The 22,200-nt window shown below is 40.5% G+C and overlaps 1 protein-coding gene across 1 annotated transcript in view; it reads right to left on the reverse strand.

Annotated features, from left to right (window-relative positions):
- CERS6 (ceramide synthase 6) overlaps positions 1–22,200 on the reverse strand; it is a 229,234-nt gene that overhangs the window by 160,686 nt on the left and 46,348 nt on the right. Inside the window, exon 2 of the mRNA XM_054043615.1 lies at positions 458–563. Within this exon, the coding sequence (XP_053899590.1) occupies positions 458–563 (106 nt within the window). The remainder of the gene's footprint in view (positions 1–457; positions 564–22,200) is intronic.

The following is a 22,200-nucleotide window of genomic DNA, read 5'->3' on the forward strand; positions in this document are numbered from 1 at the left end:
CTCAGGTTTGGGAATCTCCTTAACATCCTCAGCCGTGAAGACTGAAGCGAAGAATCCATTTAGTTTCTCCGCAATGACTTTATCGTCTTTAAGCGCTCCTTTTGTATCTCGATCATCAAGGGGCCCCACTGGTTGTTTAGCAGGCTTCCTGCTTCTGATGTACTTAAAAAACATTTTGTTATTACCTTTGGAGTTTTTGGCTAGCCGTTCTTCAAACTCCTCTTTGGCTTTTCTTATTACATTCTTGCACTTAATTTGGCAGCGTTTATGCTCCTTTCTATTTGCCTCACTAGGATTTGACTTCCACTTTTTAAAGGAAGTCTTTTTATCTCTCACTGCTTCTTTTACATGGTTGTTAAGCCATGGTTCTTTGGCTTCACTTGAAATTATCTTACTTTACGCAGTTAAAGCATCATATCACCTTTTATAAAATGAACATGTTAGGTAAATACTGTACCTTTGTAATTGCAGTGAAAACTTTTTCCAGAATAGCATTCGGTTGGGCTTTCTGTGGTCCATTGGCCTGGACTTTAAGACCTAAGGCACAGGGTTTAGCTATAAACCTACAACAAAACAAAGAGGAAAGAAAATCAAATGAGATTCTTCAATTATTTATTGCAGGATCTGTTGTTATCATCAGTGACATGCCATAAATGTTAAAACATTAAAAAGAAGTCATGGTCCCTGTCCTGAAATTTCTACGTCAGACAACTGCAATACACAGAAAAATAGTGCAAATGCAAGTATGTAGAGGTGTATGCATCAATGGAAGAAAACATCACAGAATAAGAGCGTTTTAAGGGGGGATTTGAAGAGGGAAAGGTAATGCCATTGAGTACGTGAAATGGGGAATTGTTCAAAGTACTGGCGGGAGGTATGAAAAAAAGACCAGAACTAAGAGTGGGAGAAGAATCATCAGAAAAGAAGAGCATACAGAAAGACTTAAACACCATGAGGAGACTGCTGTGTGCAATAGGCATGCGAAACATATTTTCTCCTCCACCTTACTGCCTCTTTAATTAACTAGACCCCAGGTTGGCTATGAACACAGAATTGCTTTTGTGCCCTGTGTCAGACACAGCTTTTAACGTTTGACAACCTCAGACTTGCTTGACAAACACAACTCAGTAAATACCAACATAATCTACAAACATAAGTGATTTCATCTAACTCAAAATGGTTTGGGATCATTTCTTTGACAGTTCCCAGTAAAAAAGTAGATCCTAAAAACTCTTCTGCCAGTGCATGGATCTTCGGCACAGATCCACAAAAGGTAAAACCCGGGCTGGCCTTAAGGAAAATGGCTCCCTGGGTGCCCTTTCTTTTAGTTTTTGAACAGCAGCATGGGACACAAGGCATGAGGACCAGCTCCTGGCCCTGGAGCTTGGCTGGGCTGCACAGGGAGGAGTTTCTGAGCCTGGGGGCTCCCCGAGACATAGAGCCCCCTGACCACCTACCAGGAGGAAAGAGGGTGCATAGCCACCATCCCTGTTGTGGGAATGGGGGGGCCCTGGGGCTGGCCCACTTGCTCCGCAGGGACGAGCCCTGCTGCCTGGCCCTCCCCGCCAGGCTGGCAGCTCTGGGCGGCATTGCCCTCCCTCCCGCCCGGCTGGCCAGAGTTCCAGTCCTGGGCTTGCCCACACTCACCCCTGCTCTGGCAGCCCAGGAGCACCAGCTTGTGGCAGTCAGACGGCACCCACCTGACCATGTCGCCCACCCATAAGGCTGGCCCTGGTTAAAACCAATCAATAATTCTGCATAGCTTATAAATAGTTCCTTTTACATAAAACCCATTTTGCATAATATACATAAAGATTAGCTATGTAGCTACATAGCTAAGGAATGGGAACATGCCATGTATTTAAGATAAATTGTTCATATTAATGAGTTCTACTAATGGAGTTTCTTACATGGCTCAAAGTTCATCTCCTCCTACAAGCTCAAGTCCAACTGTTAACATTCTCAGAAAGACTACAATTATATATACTTTATAATGAGCTCTGCATTTCACCTAATAACATGCTTGCAAATAAAGAGGAAAATAGTCCTAGAGTTATTCCATTGCTCATACAAGGCTGCGTTGAGTCATCTGGCTAAAATCCAGGCACTGAAAAATGTATCCCAGTGCAAAAAAAAATACCTAGATGAATTTCAGGACACTACTTAAATAGTTCAAATGTAAATCACAGATCTCAGATTGTAAGCTTTCTCTTAGATTGTAAACTCTTTGGAGCTGGGATCATTTTTTTGTTCTGTGTTTGTACTGCACCTAGCAGAAATGGGGCCTGGTCCATTACTGGGGCTCCTACGCATTACAATGATACAAATAATAATAAATAATTGAGGTAAGAGCTGTATTCCACTGCCCCTCGCCGAAACTATCCCATTCCCCAAGCTTCTAGCTGCTTTGTGTTTGAATATACTGAATTGTTCTCAGTTTCCCTTTAAAGACTTTTCATAATATCCTAAAAATTCAACAAAGTAACAAAAAACAGCACACTAAGTAGATAAGAAATAGCTCTGTGTTTATACCGCTGAATATGATTGCAGGCTCTCACGAGCAAATGTGGAATTCTTATCAATATTTAAACACCATGCAAAGACTGTTTTGAGCAGAAATTGTGTTTTCCTAAAGATAACATAGATGATGAAGAATAAATCTCATTGCACTGATCACAGCAATGATGTTGGTTAAAGAAAACAGATTGGTTTCAGATTCTGGTTCAACCTTTAATAGGTTCACAAGTTTACAGCATGTGCCTCCTTTAAAAAAAAATCTAAAGTAAATAGAAAGTGAGTCAGAAGAAATATGCATTCAAAATAGGTTGTTTACATTTACACTTTCATGGTGCTCTGAGGAACAGTTCTGTCACAAAATATTCATATTTCATCCTGCAACATTTGCATCTGAAAGCAAATGCTAGAGTCTGAAGTCATTTTTGGTAGGTATTCATGGACTTAAAAGAAACCCCCAGTGTGGTCACTTAATTTCCATATTTTATAATTTGACGTGCATTTTCTCTTATATTGATTAGTTTGGATAAAATCTGAATCAGTTGTAGGAATCATGTTCTAATCATATTGCCAGTGGCTGCAGCATCAACCAGGAGGAGACCAAGGCTACAGGCAGTGTAAATACATTGCCTTAGGATCTGATCCCTCAACAGCAAAGTCAATGGGAGTTTCACCATTGAGTTCAATGGGAGAGGAGAGTGAAACTGTAGCTCTTCTGCCTTGACTCATTTTCTACTTATAAAATATAAGTTGTATATCTAAAGTGAAGCATTTATCATTTACAAGAGATATATTAGAACTGCTCCAAAGCCTTTGCCAGAGAACTCATTCAAAGCCTTAACAACAGACTTGTAGGATTGCGCTTGGAGGGACAATAGCACTGGTGCCACTGAAACATCAGGCTTTCAGTCTGTACAGGCACTGCGCATGGTGTAGATTCCTGGGGCAGAATGCAACAATGGTGTAAACTGCTTGGAATAAATGCAACTGCAGCCATGCTGGTAATACTTGTGCCTGGTTACAAACAAACACTAAAATCCTCTAGTCTAGATAAATATTTAGATGGTCAGATATCAGGTCATTTAGAACTTTACAGGTTAAAATTAGGGCTGTTGATTAATCACAGTTAACTCTCGCGATTAACTAAAAAAAAAATTAATCGCGATTAAAAAAATCAATCACCATTCATCACAGTTTTAATTGCACTGTTAAACAATAGAATACCAATTGAAATTTATTAAACATTTTGGATGTTTTTCTACATTTTCATATGTATTGTATTCTGTGTTGTAACTGAAATCAAAGTGTATTTTTAATACAAATATTTGCACTGTAAAAATGATAAACAAAAAAACAGTATTTTTCAATTCACCTCAGACAAGTACTGTAGTGCATTCTCTTTATGGTGAAAGTGCAACTTACAAATGTAGATTTTTTTTTGTTACATAACTGCACTCAAAAACAAAACAATGTAAAACTTCAGAGCCTACAAGTCCACTCAGTGCTACTTCTTGTTCAGCCAACCGCTAAGACAAACAAGTTTGTTTATATTTACAAGAGATAATGCTGCCCTCTTCTTATTTACAATGTCACCAGAAAGTGAGAATAGGCATTTGCATGGCACTTTTGTAGCAGACACTGCAAGATATTTACGTGCCAGATATGCTGAACATTCGTATGCCCCTTCATGCTTCGGCCACCATTCCAGAGGACATGCTTCCATGCCAATAACGCTCAAAAAATAATGTGTTAATTAAATTTGTGAATGAACTCCTTGGGGGAGAACTGTATGTTCCCTTTTCTGTTTTACCAGCATTTTGCCATATATTTTCATGTTATAGCAGTCTCGGATGATGACCCAGCACACGTTGTTCATTTTAAGAACACTTTCACTGCAGATTTGACAAAATGCAAAGAAGGTACCAATGTGAGATTTCTAAAGATAGCTATAGCACTCAACCCAAGATTTAAGAATCTGAAGGGCCTTCCAAAATCGGTGAGGGATGAGGTGTGACGCATGCTTTGAGAAGTCTTAAAAGAGCAAAACTCTGATGTGGAAACTACAGAACCCGAACCACCAAAAAAAAAAAAAAAAAAAAAAAAAAAAATCGATCTTCTGTTGGTGGCATCTGACTCAGATAATGAAAATGAACATGTGTCAGTCCGCACTGCTTTGGATTGTTATCGAGCAAAACCCATCATCAGCATGGACGCATGTCTCTTGGAATGGTGGTTGAAGCATGAAGGGACATATGAATCTTTAGTGCATCGGGCACACAAATATCTCGTGACACTGGCTACAACAGTGCCATGAGAATGCCTGTTCTCACTTTCAGGTGACATTGTAAACAAGAAGCCGGCAGCATTATCTCCTGCAAATGTAAACAAACTTGTTTGTCTGAGCGATTGGCTGAACAAGAAGTAGGACTAAGTGGACTTGGGGCTCTAAAATTTTATATTTTTTTTTTTAATGCAGTTTTTTTACATAATTCTAAATTTGTAAGTCCAACTTTCATTATAAAGAGATTGCATTACCGTACTTGTATTAGGTGAACTGAAAAATACTATTTCTTTTGGGTTTTTTTTTTTACAGTGCAAATACTTGTAATCAAAAATAAATATAAAGTGAGCACTGTACACTTTATATTCTGTGTTGCAATTGAAATAAATATATTTGAAAATGCAGAAAACATCCAAAAATATTTAAATAAATGGTATTTATTATTGTTTAACTGTGCGATTAATCACTATTAATTTTTTTAATCGCTTGACAGCCCTAGTTAAAACCAACGGAGAGCTAATGCAGAATACAGAGCACTTGTCTAATATGAGAAACTCCATCGAGAAACTCCACTTAGCAGATGTGCAGCCACATTCTGGATGAGCCTAATTTCCCAAATGGTTTTAAGGTGCAGCCCAAGTAAAGAGTCTTGCAGTATTCAAGCTCAAGGTGACAAAGGCATAGTTGTCAAAGGAAAGGGGGAAAAGGGTTGCATTCTCTAGCCAGACACAGATGGACTAAAAGCAATGCTGACTACCACTTATCTGATCAGCTAAATGCAATTGAGGATATAACAAAACTCATGTGGATATTTATTTCAGAAACTTTATTTCCCACCTCTAATATATGTTTTTAAAGCTTCTGTAGACATCCTCTTATTTCTTGCTAAAGATGCTACTTTTCTGAGAGGCTGGGAATCTTAGCATCTGAATTCAGGAATTATACTAAAAACCATTTAAAATGAAAGAAATTAATTATTTTGATTGCCCTAAGGGTTGGTCTACACTTACCCGGTAGTTCGGCGGCAAGCAAATCGAACTTCTGGGTTCGACTTATCGCATCTTGTCTGGACGAGATAAGTCGAACCCGGAAGTGCTCGCCGTCGACCACGGTACTCCAGCTCGGCGAGAGGAGTATGCGAAGTCGACGGGGGAGCCTGCCTGCTGCATCTGGACCGAGGTAAGTTCGAACTAAGGTACTTTGAACTTCAGCTACATTATTCACGTAGCTGAAGTTGCGTACCTTAGTTCGAATTGGGGGGTTAGTGTAGACCTGCCCTAAGAGAAGGCACAAAACCAGATGAGATTAACTTCACAAGGAAACCAAAGGGAAAGTCAATCAGCATCCAAGCTAATTTTATAAAACCCTTCAAAAGAGGCATCATTTATAAATAGAGACAAAATAGAGAAGGACTGTGGGTGGAATCAAAATAAGAAGAATGAGACAACTTTTTCACTTGTCAGGCTCACAAAGGAATGCACTCTGAGCCTTAATTGCTGATGGCAGCATCCAGAGACACGAAACTAAGTACAAATAAAAATAAGTTCATTTCAAAGACAGATTTTCTAAACATTTGAAAAGTTATTTTTTCCCTTCAGTAAAGTCTCTTGGTTGATTATAAGTGCCAAAGATGGCTTTTGACTATCTACCTATCAAGTGCGTGAAGAAATAACATTGTTCTGAGATAATGTAAATCAGATGGCAAAGTATTGCACTGCAGAGAGCATATGACGCAAAAATGTGTTCAATTTGTAAGAATCAAAAGCTGGTTAAAATAGCCAGAGGGACTAAAACTTTACAAGGTGTAACTCCAGCAAGCTTCAGACCGATATGATCTTCACAGAACTCTCTGTGAGCTACTTGGAAATACAATCTTAAAATGACAGCCTTGCTAATTAATATGCTGGGGGGAAATATAGTAAAGGGCGACCAGATTATTAGCCTAAAATTTAAAAAAGAGGAGCCTAACGTTCAGTTACGCGCACTGTCCAAGACAGGATATATGCTCTAGATCAGGAAATTTTCTTTGATCTTTAAAAACAAGGGACCGAAATAAAGGGAAAAATTACATTTCTACTGTGCTTATTACAACCATAAAAGAAACAGGAACTACTTTAGGAATGTGTTCAGCCCCCATTACTGCAGTGTCTGAGTGCCTGACAAACTTTCATAATTTCTTTAGCAAATACGTAATTTCTATAGACTCTATTGGTTTCATGCCTAAATTCTATAGAATGTTTCCACAAAGGACAGCAAGACATTCTGGGAAGTTGTACAGTGTACACAGTCTGTTGCTGTCTAAATCACTCAAGGCATGGTTTGCTATTTGGCTGCTATGAAAGCATATATGGCAAAAAGTGAGTTTGTTAAAGCTTAAAATTTCACGATAGTCTCTATCCTGGCATGGCCTCGTTTTTATTCCCCTGCTCTTGAGAAAGTTAAAACATGTTTATGAAATTTAATAATGGATTGTTAATCTAAAATTGGGGACTAAATTCATGTATTAAAAATGGTAACATGAAGGGATTACTGCAAATCTAACAGTAGTGTTTTGCACTGCATACCTGCAATGTTAAATATTTGTGTACAACAATCCACATGTGTGCAGGAAGAGCTGGGTGAATAATTGATTTTTTTATAAAAATACTTGAATAGGCTTTGGGACACAGAGAGAAAGTAAGAATCGCTGTACGGCATGTGATTAGGGTTAGGGTCCTACTGCAATAAGTATTTAAATTATTACAAAGTAGAACAGATTCAATGGAAGAGATTAAGAAACAGGAGTGCCAGAAGTCCCTAGAAATGTGGGGGGGGGAGCACCAGTGCCCAAACCATGGCCCTGCCCTCGCTCTGCCTCTTCATGCTGAGGCCCCACCCACACTCACTCCTCTCCCCCCATCCATCGCTCACCCTTAAGGCAGGTAACAAGTGGGAGGGCATATCCCTCCCATGTTTTAAAATGATGGAGCCATGGCCCTCTATCCCCCCTGTTCCGGCACTGCTGTTAAGAAAGCCCTAACCCAAAATAATCTATAGCCCAGTGGTTGGGGCACTTTCCAAGTTCAAAACCCTGAACAACATGAAGAGGAGTGGAAAACTGAACACAGGTCTCGTACATCCAAGTGAGTGTCCTAACTATCGGGCTAAACGTCACAAGGTAGGCAGTGTTGTTTCTTCCTTCTCCTTCTCCAGGCATTTTGTGAAACTAACCAATAAAAACAAATTTGGTTGAAAACTATTTGGCAAATTTATGAAGAGTTTTGAATCAACCGAAACTGTGTTTTTCAACAAATACACTATTCATCCAAAATTTTTCACCCAGCTGTGTGTGCATTTACTCATGTGCATTTGGAGCATCTAGTGACATTTAAGAGCTTTTTACTGCAGTGTTTTGCTACCAAAAAATGTCAAGGAATTCAAACTGCACTTCTCTCACTTTTGCCTCCACTGCAGATTATGCCCTGTTTTCCAAGGTTAAAATGTTTATAAAGTTTAACCAGTGGTGTTCTAAATTTTTGCTATCAGCTGTCTTAAAAAAAAAAAAAGCTTTATCAGTGATCTGCATGTCATCACTATGTTCTTTGTGATAAAGCTTTAACCTGTATTCCTAAACCAAACATCAGAGTTCAAGCTTAAAAATTCTAATGCGAGTGTTTTCCCAAATGAATGTATTCTGTTATTCAGTGAGGCAGATTCTGCCACTTTTACAATTGCTGTGTGGCACCTTACTCCATAAGCACAGTAGAACCTCAGAGTTATGAACACCATAGTTACAAACTGACTGTTCAACCACACACCTCGCTGGGAACCAGAATTATGCAATCAGGCAGCAGAGACCAAAAAAACGAGTACTGTACAGTACACTACTGTGTAAATCGTAAACTACTAAAAAGGGGAAAGTTCTAAAAAAGATTTGATAAGGTAAGGAAACTGTTTCTGTGCTTCTTTCATTTAAATTAAGATGGCTAAAAGCAGCATTTTTCTTCTGCATAGTAAAGTTTCAAAACTGTATTAAGTCAATGTCCAGTTGTAAACTTTTGAAAGAACAACCATAACGTTTTGTTCAGAGTTACAAACAACCTCCATTCCCGAGGTGTTTGTATTTCTGAGGTTCTCCTATAATTCCAATAAGTCAGTGGGACGACTCAGAGTCCGGTACAGTGCAATGTGAATAAGACATCAGAATCTAGCCCACTCTCTGCCTTCTTTTAATCCTGAGTCCAAGGTAATTGCAAGCCAAATTCTCAATTCAATTAATGTCAGTGAAGTTGCACTAGGGTAAATGAAAGGAGAATTTGGCCCATTATGTACCAAATTAAGCCTCAGACCAGAATGGAGGTGAAACCACATTTAAACCAAGTCCAGACCATGGCATGGATTCTAACTTTGTTTTAAAAGCAGTCTGGCTCATTAACAGTAGCCAGCCGAACTGTTTTTACTATCAGTTCAGATAATGCAGACCTGAGCTCAGTGTGCAGTGTCTGAGTGGGAAGCACTCGGCCTCTGCATTCCAAAATTATTTTGCACTCAGTTTAAATATGTCAAGTATTTTACAGGTACTGTATAACATCTGAAGGCAGCCCCAGATTGCACTCTGACTCTGATGTAGGTGACATCTCATAGCTATTTACCATAGTACCAAAAAAGCTTTACAGAATGCAGGAAATGGAAGGGACATAAAGTGACTTTGAATATGTCACATACTCCTAACAAAACAGCATTATTAATATCTACTGTTCTTATACACACCCAGAATACCTGCAGCAAAATTAGGGTCTTCACTAGACTGTGAACATGGGGAAATATTTCCCCAGAAGAAAATAAACAGAATTGCATTTGATTAGCTTCACTTTTCGATAACTCCTTCTCATTTTTGATCTTCTTGCACTTTAAAATTGCTGAGCTAAAGGAATGCAGTTCTGGTTTTGAGAGGGGGGGAAAGAAGCAGAAGGAAGGAAGGAAGTGATTGCTTTCTCTTCTTTATGTCCTTGTTCATTGCTGCTCTGGAAGGAGCTAAATAAATATCACTTTCCCTTCACAGAGTATAACAGCCACAATGCTTGAATAAAGGGAGACAAGAATGTCTTCCTTGTCAACAGACAGCAACCCTCAGTCTGTACTCTGTCAAAGCGCCCCCTGAATTCACTGAAAGCTTTGCCTGAATAAAAATTGGAGAATTGGACCCTTAAATAACAGATGCCATAGCCACATTTTGTATTCTGAAAGCTGCTTTTCCACAGTCTTATGATTACAGTGTATGTCACGGTGATAAACATCCCTCCTGGTGAGCTGGAGAGATATCTCTAAAAAGTTCTTCTGCAGAAATATGAATGGACCAGTTCCTGTGCTGATGTAAACTGGTATAGTCTACACCACTGAGAATCTCACCCAATGTCACTGCACAAAGAACAAGGTTTTGTTTTTAAAAAAAACAGGTATGCCTCACCATAAGGATATGGTTGGTTTATGTGAATCTCTCTCATTTCCTTCTACTGGGTAACAGTGATCCTTATTAGTTGCTCTAACCCCTCTTATCTTAGTGCCACTTATCGCTACAAATTACATGATTTGAATCCCAGGGTTAACTAGAAATGTTTGTATTGACCCTCATAATTCTTTAATACTGATGTTCATTAGCAGTAGCGAAATCTGTATTTAACAAATAATTTTAGATAATCAAAGGGGGGAAAGGCCTGGGGTGAAATACCCTGATTCTTCCAATATGATTTTCTGTAACGTATTAAACTACAGACTCATCTGTTGAGGGGGCTTAAAGGTTGTCAGATAAAATGAATCTGACTTTATGGAGCACTTGTTCTCCCAATGCCTATACATAATATTCATAAAACTTCCGTTACAAAATGTGACTTGTGGCAGAGAGATGTTTTATTGTGGGACCACAAAAATTAAGATCCTATCTTGAAGTACAACTTCCATTTCAGACCTTCCAAGAGCTATAAATGATTTCACCACCTGACAATCTATTCATCTTTAAACAATTTCGCAAATATGGGATTATTGATTAGACTGTTTATGCAATGCATCTAGGTCAGAGCCCTGCATAAAATAAATACAATGTATTGTTAATTGCTCTGCAGTACATACATTCATCTGCTGCCATGAGAGGTCTAATTATGCCAGTAATTTCATTCAACAAAGATATATTTTAATGGTATTTTCAAGTACCCAGGTAACACTTTCCCCTAGCTTTCTGTAGGTGGGACACATGGCCAGTTTTCACCTACAGTTCTTCCATCTGACTCCATATGTAGTTTTTCCTTGTACTTGCAATTAGGAGATTCCCAGATGGTCCAAGGTACAACTCTCTCAGACCACATTTAGGTCAAATGTACTGCCTAACTACACAACTCTATTGTTAGACAGCATGTCAGATTGGTTTTTTTCAATTCAAAACTCACACACAGAGGTGTCTCTTTAATTAAACTAAATATAAAGCTTCCTATTATTGTACTTATTGTTCCATATTGTTCTTGTTGAAAACCATATTATCCAAGTTTCATAATATTAGTATTTCTTTAAAAGAAGGGATGTGACAGAAGAGAAGGAAGAAAAAAGTTCTCCAAACCAGGATAAAAAGCTGGGCATATTTCTTAGGACTCTCCAGTTACAATAAGGAAATTAAGAATTCCTTCATTATCAATTTATGCACTTTGAATGTGAGTGGCATAACATAAAGCTCTCTTGTAGCATCTTGATACAGTGCTTCTAAAATTAAAAAAATAAATAAAAAACCAGTAGCCACCTGTAGTCACTGTTCTGTACACATAGCCTTTTTGGAGTTTATCAGCAACATTAAAGACAGAGGTTAGATCCTGCTAGTCCAAAGGTGCTCAAAAATGATCTCTGACTTTTTATCAGTGTTGGGTCTATGACAATTATGCTGTTTGCATTCTGTCCAGTAGAAGGCAGTGATACAATATACACTAGCAGAGCTGTGCAAATGTACATTATATAAACATTTTATTCAATAAATTCACATACGGTAGTTTATATAAATGGGGGATTGAAGAAAGTATTCAAGTAATTTGAAAAATAAAACAACTTTAAAAAAAATGACAATATTAGTTGACCAACTGAACACTTTACCCAGTTTATAGAAAGGGGTTTTCTTTAAACAATCCAAAATTATTGTTAATTATTGAACTAATTTGTTCAGATATTACCTTTTTCACTCTACGTGTCCTATTCATATCCTCATCCATTTAACCAGAAATCTAATGTTTTTATTCTATGGCACAAGATACCAACCCCAAGATTTTTACACAGGAAAGTTGTGACTATCCTTTCTCCATTTTAACTATGGAGTAAACCAAAGACATGCAGGACATTAAGAAAGAGTCCTAAAAATGGAGGCGCAACCAACTTCTTTTTTAGACTGAGATATGAGATGGAAAGTCTACTATAAATTAATTAGCACATTACTTTTCAGTGCCGGAAGACAACACAGTAGCTATTATCTAGCTCTATTGTATTTCCTGCCACAGACTGCAACAAAAACCATCCACTGAATTCGTGTTCAATTAATGTTACAATGGGCTTGGGACCAGATTATACATGTAAAAAATTCTAACCCCATATTAGACTCTTAACACATGAAAAATCATCTTAAATATATAAAATTTTAATCCTGTGTTTATCATTATTAAGCCTACCATAAGAGTCACAAGCATAATGCAAAAGTCTCAGCAGAGAGAGATAAATAGACCCAGGAAAACAGTAGCAATTGGCAACATATACATTTGGATTCTTTTTTAAACGGACTACTCCTAACAAATGATAAAACCATAATTCCATTTAGATACAATATGTTTTGAGTGTTGCGCCGTACGGCAGGAATGTTTCTAAACATTGTTCAATTTTTAATTTAAACCTTTCAATTTAACTACACTGAGACAAGTGACCTATCTGCTCTGTAACCTTGAGACATCTCCCAGGAGTTCAGAGATGTGAATTATTTTCAGTTTCTGATCTACTAGTATGATTTTTTAGTCTCACATGAACTTTTTTCATATCTCCTTCCTGTCTTGGTAAAGTAATGACACTTTTTTTTTTTTTTTTGGTCTAGCTATACTGCATTTCAATGGCTAACATTTTATTCCTCTAAAAAAAGTATCTTTCCATAAAACACAGCCCCACTGTATCAATACTAGGTAACACTCTCTGTTACCCCATTTGTGTTAAGCACAGAGGGCATGATACTCCCATCAATTACACCAGGTTTGCATCGGTTACATCAGCATCAGCAAGAATAGAATCAGACGAGTATGTTTCTGATATTTTTATGCAATGCATTTGTTGAACACAGTTGGAACCACTCCATCTTGACTCTAACTCCTACTAATAAGGGACTCCTCGCTCCTCATTACCGGCCAAATCCTCTTAGCAGAGCCCACGGCCTGAAAAACAGGCTTGTGCTGTCAAGGAAATGTCTGAGCCCAATCTGAAGTAGCCAGCATGGAATCACTCTAAGGCTGCTACTGCAGACTTCAGGCAGGAACAGGGACCAAGCCCACTGTTCCCCTATGCAGAGTTTGGGGCCAGTGGGTCCATGCTATGCATAAACACATGGGGCATGGCCTAGGTTTGCAGCATGCACTGCTTACCAAGTCCCCAAGCACACTGTGAACATGGTATTTCCATGATGGTTGGGGCCTTCTACACCCTTAGAAAAGGCCAGGGGATTTTGCCTTCTGCAGATGCATTAGGAGAATTTGTTTGAGTCTTCCCTGAAATGCATCGATCTCCTCTGCTGTGTAGTGAATTGTGGCTACATACAAGGACCAAAGACCAGCAAGGACCAGAAACCACCAAAGCCACAATCCCTTAACACTTGCACTATGGCAGTAACTCTACTGAGTTACTACAGTAACTTAGCAAGTTAAAAGGCTGCAAAAGTTGCTAAGGCCAACCAATAAAGGAAGACATAACACAAATTAAGCCACTGTATTACAACTAGACAACCCTGTGTAAAATGGACCCTTTGTTAAATCTCTGATTATTTTCTATACAGGGTTTGTTTTCCTGAAGAGTAAGGAGAAAAAAAGTACATATGGGAAAGCAACACCCCTCTCTCTCTATTGCTATTTTGAAAAGACATATTGTCCTTTCCAGAGATGGATCAGAGCAGATTTTCTCTCCTCACTTGCATTCAGCTCTCTAAAGAGCAGATTGCTTTCAGGGATATGTAACTGATGATATTCTGACTTGTCAGGATGTTTTGTTTTATAAAACAATCTGTTCCATGCAACTAACGAGGGCACATCTATCTAAATTACTCTAGCTTCCCAGATGAGCCAAAAGCAGAGACGGCTTGTTTCTGAACAGATAGTCAAGATTGGAAGTTTTTCTAAAAAATATGCTCTAGGAATTATTTTGAGGAAGTGCTATGGCCTGTGTTACACAGGGAGTCAGACTAGATGATCACAATGGTCCCTTCTGGCCTAGGAATCTATGAACGGTATCTACGACCTACACAGCGATTTTTTTTTTAGGCTGACCCATTTAATTCAATAGGTCCCAATTTGAAAATGTTTCAAAACGTGTTTGTTTTTTTTAATGTGAACAATAAAAGTCCATTCACCAGGACTCTTCATGAGACAAACTTAGCAGTAGCATAAGTCCACTGACTTCACTGGAGTTGTGCCTGCTTATCCAGTGTTAAATCTGGTGCATGATGTTCTGATGCTCTCTACTTTGGTATAAACAACAGGTAGTACCTGTACCCCCCTGTAGCTCAGGTGTGAGCCCTAGCCTGGTTAACTCAGCCTTCACCACTCTCAGAGAGATACGCGGAGTTCCTTGCAGTTTACTATGTGTATTGGGGAGCAGGATGCAACTTTTGCATGCAACATTTAGAAACTATGGGTCTGTCTGTCTACTCGGGATAAACAATAAGGATCCCAGCACACAATTCACAGAGCACAATTCACGATTGCCCCGATGTTCTTGTGCAGAATGCAGTATATCCATCACCTGACTGGTGCTGACTTGTGAGACGTCCTGCCCATGCCAGGAATGGCACTAGTTCAGTGAGGCGTGAAGTGATTCCTGCGTGTACACATTTTGGGAAGAGCTTTGAGATCCTTCAGAATAAAGAAGCTAAGGGGCAAATCCTTTCTCTACCTCCATGGATTCCAAGGGCCCTACCTGCGGCAGAACCAGGGTTGTCCTGCTGCGCAGCGGGGGAAGAATCCAGAGATGCACAGAACAAAGATGTACTCCCCACAGTGAGTGCCAACCACTCTCCCATTTGGGGACAGGACATGGGGTTAGAGATGAGGACACTGGGGGTGGAGGTAATCAGCAGCTCCAATGGCTACTGCAATCCTGCGAATGTAGCTGTGGCAGTGGAGAAGCTCAGCTGCCACTCTGCCAGGGAAAAGGATTCCTCTATCCATCTACAGTTGTACCCAGCACACAGCCTGGTTACTTAGATTTTGCACTGGGCATTGGATTTGGCCCTAACAATTTAGAGGTCATGTGTGTTATTTGGAAAATGTACATCCTTTTCTCTGAAATTAGTCACCGGTTCGGTGCACTGCTGCATGACTGCAGTCTGTCTCTTTCATACAGAATGAGACAGGAGCACGGCACTGCGCTGGAGGGGGAGCCCATGAACCCCTGGGGAGAATTCTCCACCAGCACACTGAAGGCAAACTTGGGCTGAGTCCTCTGCCTCTGACTGAGTTTTCCATTCTCTGGTCTCTAAACCATCCCTGTCAGAGAGGATGTCTCCCTAAGGTTCTTACTTCTGGAGAGCAAAATTTGTTTTGACTTTGGAATGGACAAGATTGCATCAAATGGCAGGTATCTTACATAAGTTTCCCAGGCCAGTTACTCCACCGCACCCCAACAAGGTCTTCACCGCACATCCTCCCGTTCAAATTATGCAAGCTGAACACTGTGCTATTACTCCATATACACTGTATAAAGTACAGGGACAAAGTATAAGCATCTTGAGCAAAATGCAGCTTAATACCTTTGTTTGATGCGTGGCGTTTCCTCCCTCCTTGGTCAAGGTTATAATAAAGCATGTGTGCTTAAATGGGGGAAAGCGGAGTCCTTCTCAACGAGCACTTAGACTAGGGCTGATGAAAAACAACAATTCCATTTTACAAAGTATTTGCAGGTTTTGAAATCTGTTTTCATTCCACATAGGAACAAAAACGAGGCCTTTCAAAACATGAAATATGAGAGCACGACTCATTTCTCTCTCTCTGGCTCTCACCAGAAATGCTATCCTGAACCTCAAAACCATTTCCAACAACACTTCATTGAAACTGATGCATTTCCACAGAACATTTCAATTTTTACTAAATGGGATTTTCCAGTGGAAAAGTGTTCCGTCAGAAAATTTCTGACCAGCTCTCACTTACGCCTCTGCTTATAAAGGCTGGTGGGGGGAGGATATATTTTGTGGGAGTCCTCTCAAAATACTGATAGCACAGCACATTCTTAAAAGGATACTTCACTTTTTATTTAGCAAACACAAATGTTTCACCTCAGCAGGAAAAAAAATGGGAGCTTGTTAGTCAATGGGAGCTTCTCCTGAAAAGAGGAAAAGCAGAAGTAGGCGCAATATATGCGACATGCACCATAATTAGCACCTGCAACCAAAAAGCTGAACTGTTAGAACTGCAGAGGCTCATTCCCTACATGAAGGGTTGCACTATCAAGGGGATATGGGGCAGTGTGCAGCACAATCATTAGTTTCTTTTCTGTTGTTAATTAAAGCTGTAGGAAAGGGAAAATATGCTCATCTAAAGTTCTGGTGCAAAACTGGCATGATTAATTAAACACAAAAATTTACAAGGAACTAACGATCATTGGACACATTGCCTCAGAAGCTTGTTAGGGTACAGACCATTGTATTGATAGAACATGCAATCCACTGACACTTGCTAGCAAATAATGGTCTGATTCTACTTCCACTCTGATATAATAAGAAAGGCAGCCCCCTTCTAAAAGATTAGAGGAAATCCCTTCAGAACACCAGACCCACATACACAACAGCAGCTCATTGCAGTAGTTTCTTACCCTCCTCTGTGAGGTCATGGTTTTCTCACATGCACTTTTTTTGCATTTCACAATAAAGTTTTCAGGTGGTTTTTGTAATTCCACATGCAGATGCCATCAACAGACGTGTCAGCTGGATGGGCTTGATTTGGTGAGGAGCCAGTCAAGTGGGATGAGTTCTTTATTTGATTTTTATATAGTTTTGGTACTAGGGAGAAAATCTCATGCCAGACTGGCAATTCTCCCACAAGTTCTGCTCAAACAGACTCACAGAAAGAAAACTTCAGTTAAAATGCAAGCACCATTTCTGTTCAGTGTGTCCTGATTAAAATTTCTCTCGGCAGAACTTGAAGCTTTTCAAAATAGCAATAGAACACTCTCTATGGAGCAGGAGATACTTAGCAGGACTTATCTGTTGTCACCACTCTCTGCAAATGTGTCACTCCTTCACGGTAAGAACACGGAATGCACTTTCCCTTCAAAACTTTTTGTTTTTCCTGCTTTTTCAGTAAATTTTTACCTTCAAAAGGGGAACTTAGAAGCCGCAGCCAGATGCAGAGCGGCGTAGGGCTAAAGGCAGCAGCCCCCAACCTACCCCAGCTAGGAGCAGCGCAGGGCTGATACCAGCACGCCCGAAGCCAACAGCGGTGTGGTGCTGAAGCCGGCAAACCTACCCCTCCCCCCCCACAAGCTAGGAGTAGCAGGGGAGCTGAAGCCGGGAGCCCCAGCGCCCCCCCTCCCAAAGCTGGGAGCAACACTCCCCCCGTACACAGCCCCAAGCTACCCTCTGCCTGCACCCTGAGCAGTTTTCAAACTTTTTGAATTGAATCCCCACACTGAGTTATATTTTTTGGTTGCGTCCCCCCACAGCCCAGACTAGGGTAGCCAACTTTCTAATGGCACAAAATCGAACACCCTAGCCCCGCCCCCTGCCCTGCCCCTCTGCTTAGGCCCCGCCCCCCGCTCACTACATTCCCCCTCCCTCGGTGGCTTACTCTACCCCACCCTCACTCACGTTCACTGGGCTAGGACAGGGGCTTGGGGTGTGGAAGGGGGCTCCAGGCTGGGCGGTGGGGCTGAGGGATTCGGAGTCTGGGAGGGGGCTGCGAGTTGAGAAAGGGAGTTAGGGTGTGGGAAGGGGTGACGGCTCTGGGCGCTGGCTCTGTGGTGGGGCCAAGAATGAGGGGTTCGGGGTGCAGGAATGGGCTCCAGGCTGGGGGGGCTCTGAGGGCTGGGGGAGTCTGAGGGCTGAGCTCTTGCCCCTCCCCCCCAAACAGAAGTAAAACTATACCTATGCCCAAGGGTCCCCCTGAGTTATCTGCCCCCACTCCCACTGGGCCCTGGCATTTTTATAGCATGTTGAGGGGGGCCTCAGCAAGAAAAAGGTTGAGAACCCCTGCTGTAGGATATATCCTCAAAGCTGGGGAAAACAGAATGCTCCCTCTGTGCTGCCCTGGAGGGAGCCCCCAAGGAACAGAGTTTTGTAGCGTCAAAGGGTTGTGCAGTCTCTCTGTGCCCTGCTCTGTGCTACAATGGAGAACTGCACTGGAGTACTGCATTGGAGAACACTGCAGCCTCTGTGACTCCCCTCACTCTGCAAGCATGGACTTCACAGTTCTCAAGGCATTGCAGCACAGTGCAGGGCACAGACAGACGCACAACAAAAGGGGGATTCCAGGGTGGGCTGGGGAGCAGTCACATTATGGCCAATGAGTCCATTTCTGTGTAGATCAACTGTTAAAATATCTCACCACATATCTTGGGGAGTGGGGGGAGCAGGAATCCTATAGCAGAGGTGATCCGCCCCCAGAGAAAGGAGCATTCGGTTTTCCCCAAGTCTGGTGCGTGTCCCCTGAACAAAGCTGTTAATGGCACAAAGGCTCAGGATTTGGCTCTAAAACAGAGGGCCTCACCAGTTGTGGTCATTAACATTCCCATGACACCTTTTTTTTCCTCCAAGTGTATGGGACTCAGCCTCAGTGTTATGGCCAAATTCCAAACTGGACAATTACTTCAGCCTGCCTAATTTCTCCCTGCAGTTTATATTGGATACAGTCTTTACTTCTGGTCCCTCCTAAACTGTTGTGGTGTTCATATGCACTGTGAAACAGTTGTCCTGTTTCATGCCAGAGCTGCCTGCATTTCAGTTGTGAATGAACCATTCCCTTGAGTAGCTTGTGTAACAGCACAAGACCCTTTTCCTACAAACACTTTTGCTTTGAGTAACTTTATGGAGGGGGACTACTAACATGCATAAAGTTACTTATATAGATTCACTGTGTACATTTGCAAGATCAAAGCCTCAGCTTTTAAAAGGCTTTGGAATCTTTTAGGATGAAAAGCAAAGCACTTTATAAATATGGTGTTTTGTCCTGACAAAACTGTCACTGTTAAGTGCCTTTCACACTTTGGATGCTATATATGGTAAGTGAAGAATGTTTTCATTAGAGATCAATTTTTAGGGAATAAAACTTGGTCACAGAAATTTGCTTAGGGGTAAAATGCGACCTACAAGTTCCTTGGTCCAGGAGTATTTTCAGAGGGGAATAAAGTATTTGCCTTTATTAAAGTCTCTGAAAGATAGGTAGAATAAGAGGAGATTTAATAGATACAGCATTTGCAGGCTCACCAGTTTATGTGACAAAGACAAGCATGCAATTTTAAGTCAACCAACCACATTAGGTTTTTCTGTACGCTGCTCACCAAGCAGTGGTGTTGAAAAACTGTCAATTTTGCAAAGCTCTTGCTTTGGGGAAGTCATCGATTTTTCAAGATCAGTGAACAGTTTAATACAACAACATGACTGACCTATGCTGCTTTACTATTGTAAGTCTGGTTGTTGGTACTGGGCTGCTGGCATTTTTTAAAAGAAAATTTAAGATATGTGTGAATAGGTGCCTTTCATGTATTCCTCTAAAAGTAGGTTTGAAAAGATTAGATTTTTCTCAGTAAATGTCATTTTCAAGGTACACTCATAAACCATAGAAAAAATATTTCCATCGACAATAACTGAAATGTGGGAATAGGCAAAGTAAGAAAAATGGTGCTTGAGAATCTAGCACAGTTTGATTTAAGGATAGAGTTTGATTTTTATATTCTGATGTGATGTTGATAATTTGTGTTTTAATGGTTATAAAGCTTTAACTTTTTGAATCGCAACATCTGTTATTAAATAATGGTTTTCTTTATGCTCCTACTGTCTGACCTCTCCATAATTTCCCATAATTGAGAACATTTAAATTGATAAAAATAAAAAAAGCTTAAAAATAAAAATAAACATCAATATTATCCATCAAAATAAAAAAAGAAAAATCTAATTCTCCCACAACTATCTAAACCAAGTCCCCACACTGTGTAAAGTAGGGGTCAGCAACCTTTCAGAAGTGGTGTGCCGAGTCTTCATTTATTCATTCTAATTTAAGGTTTTGCGTGCCGGTAATACATTTTAATGTTTTTAGAAGGTCTTTTTCAATAAGTCGATAATATATAACTAAACTATTGTTGTATGTAAAGTAAATAAGGGTTTTAAAATGTTTAAGAAGCTTCATTTAAAATTAAATTAAAATGCAGAGCCCCCCGGACCGGTGGCCAGGACCCTGGCAGTGTGAGTGCCGCTGAAAATCAGCTCACGTGCCGCCTTTGGCACGCGTGCCATAGGTTGCCTACCCCTGGTGTAGAGTCAAAAATCTCACCCCCTTTCTGAGATTTCTCTCTGTAAGCAAAAACATCAATAGTACCAAAAGTTTAGCTCCAACTTTCTCCTCAGGCATGGGATGCTCCTAGGATTTTTTCTCAACCCCCAACCAAGATCCTCTCTATTCAAAGAGCCACTTACTGCGTCCTACCTCCCTTGTATCCATGTGGGGTAGGAAGCCAGCTGCCTCAGTGAGTCAACAGAGCCCACAGAATCAAACACCTGTTAACAAGGTGGGGTTGTTTTAGATTCCTGTCACCATCAGTTTTGAGAAATTTTAGTGGATAGGAAATTGGGTGGTACCCCTTTAAATATTGTGTGTTCTCTAGTGGGCCTCTCTGTATTCAAGTTTCAGAAGCCACCAGTAGCACAGTAGTATTTATATGTTGTATAGTTAGCAAACACAACTATTTAGACCCCACTGTGCCCATGTAGTTCCTTCATATTATGCTTCTTGTGTGAAGAGCATCAGATGCAATGGAAATCAATGCAAATCACTGCAGGAAATTTGCAAAGAGATATGAAAAAAAAGTAGGCAGTATAGGCCTATATCTACTTCAGGAGTGCCAATTCAATGGTTATTTGACACTCTGCATGCTTTTGTCATGTCTGCTGTTATTTTTTTCCTCATCTTTCTCTTTCCTAGTACAGGAGGGAGGGTAGTGTTTGCAGGTGTTTGGGAAAGCAGCAGTCAGTCTGATTTACTAGTAAATATTAATGGTCAGCGTAGTAATGCAGGCTAAAAACTATGCTGCAGTGTTCAAGCCTGATGGGGACTCCTAAGGAATTTACCTAAACTTTTCATACTATTTGGTAATGAACCAGAAAACTTGTAGACCCCTATACTCTTGCCCCACCCTATCGTCCAAGCACTGCAGAGGGGAGCACAACTGGGTCTGTTTGAAAAAAAAAAAGGAGTCAACCGCACAAAAAAGCATATTTGCCTCTGACAACTACACCCGTAATATAGAGAACTCTGGCAACATTGCTCTGTATGAGCTGACTCCCCACCACCCCCCATCCCCATTTCTTAGAAGGGTAACTGAGCGAATCCATGGGACAGCCACTCACCGGAAAAATCAGGAAAGCTGTATCTGTATTCTTTAGGGGGGCGGAAAAGTAGATACAGGGAGCTCTGTAAAGCGTTTGAGGCAAATGAAGAATTGAGACAGACCCAGAAATAGAGGGCACGAACTTAAACCAACAACTGGCTGGGCACAAATGGAGCTGAGAGAGAATTGTTTTCCCACAGAGATTACTAATGGAGGCACCATAAAGAGTGTGTTGTTTATTGCTTTATTAACTGTGTAAGAAAAGCATGCTCTGTAGTAAGAAGATAGAGGTGATATGGGGCAAGACACTCATCTTTGGTATTAACAGCCATATACTGGCCTAGTACATGCAATCATATCTTTCTCTAGGTGTAGACCCAACAGCTCCACTATATTGCCTGATACTCAGCTAAGGGAGTCCTCCTTTGTACTACTGTCATCCCTGTCCCTATTTGATACATAATCACAACAAATGCTTACTTCTCTTTGACTGTTTAGCCTCCTCTTTTCTATCCAGTATCTTTTTGGCTAGTGTATTTACTGTTATGCATAGGAACTGATTTATATATAAAATTACACCCTTTAACAGAGCCAAGAGAGAGCAAATCACAAAGGTGAGAAAC

This window comes from Malaclemys terrapin, chromosome 11 (genome assembly GCF_027887155.1).
Source record: "Malaclemys terrapin pileata isolate rMalTer1 chromosome 11, rMalTer1.hap1, whole genome shotgun sequence".
Lineage (NCBI taxonomy): Eukaryota > Metazoa > Chordata > Testudines > Emydidae > Malaclemys > Malaclemys terrapin.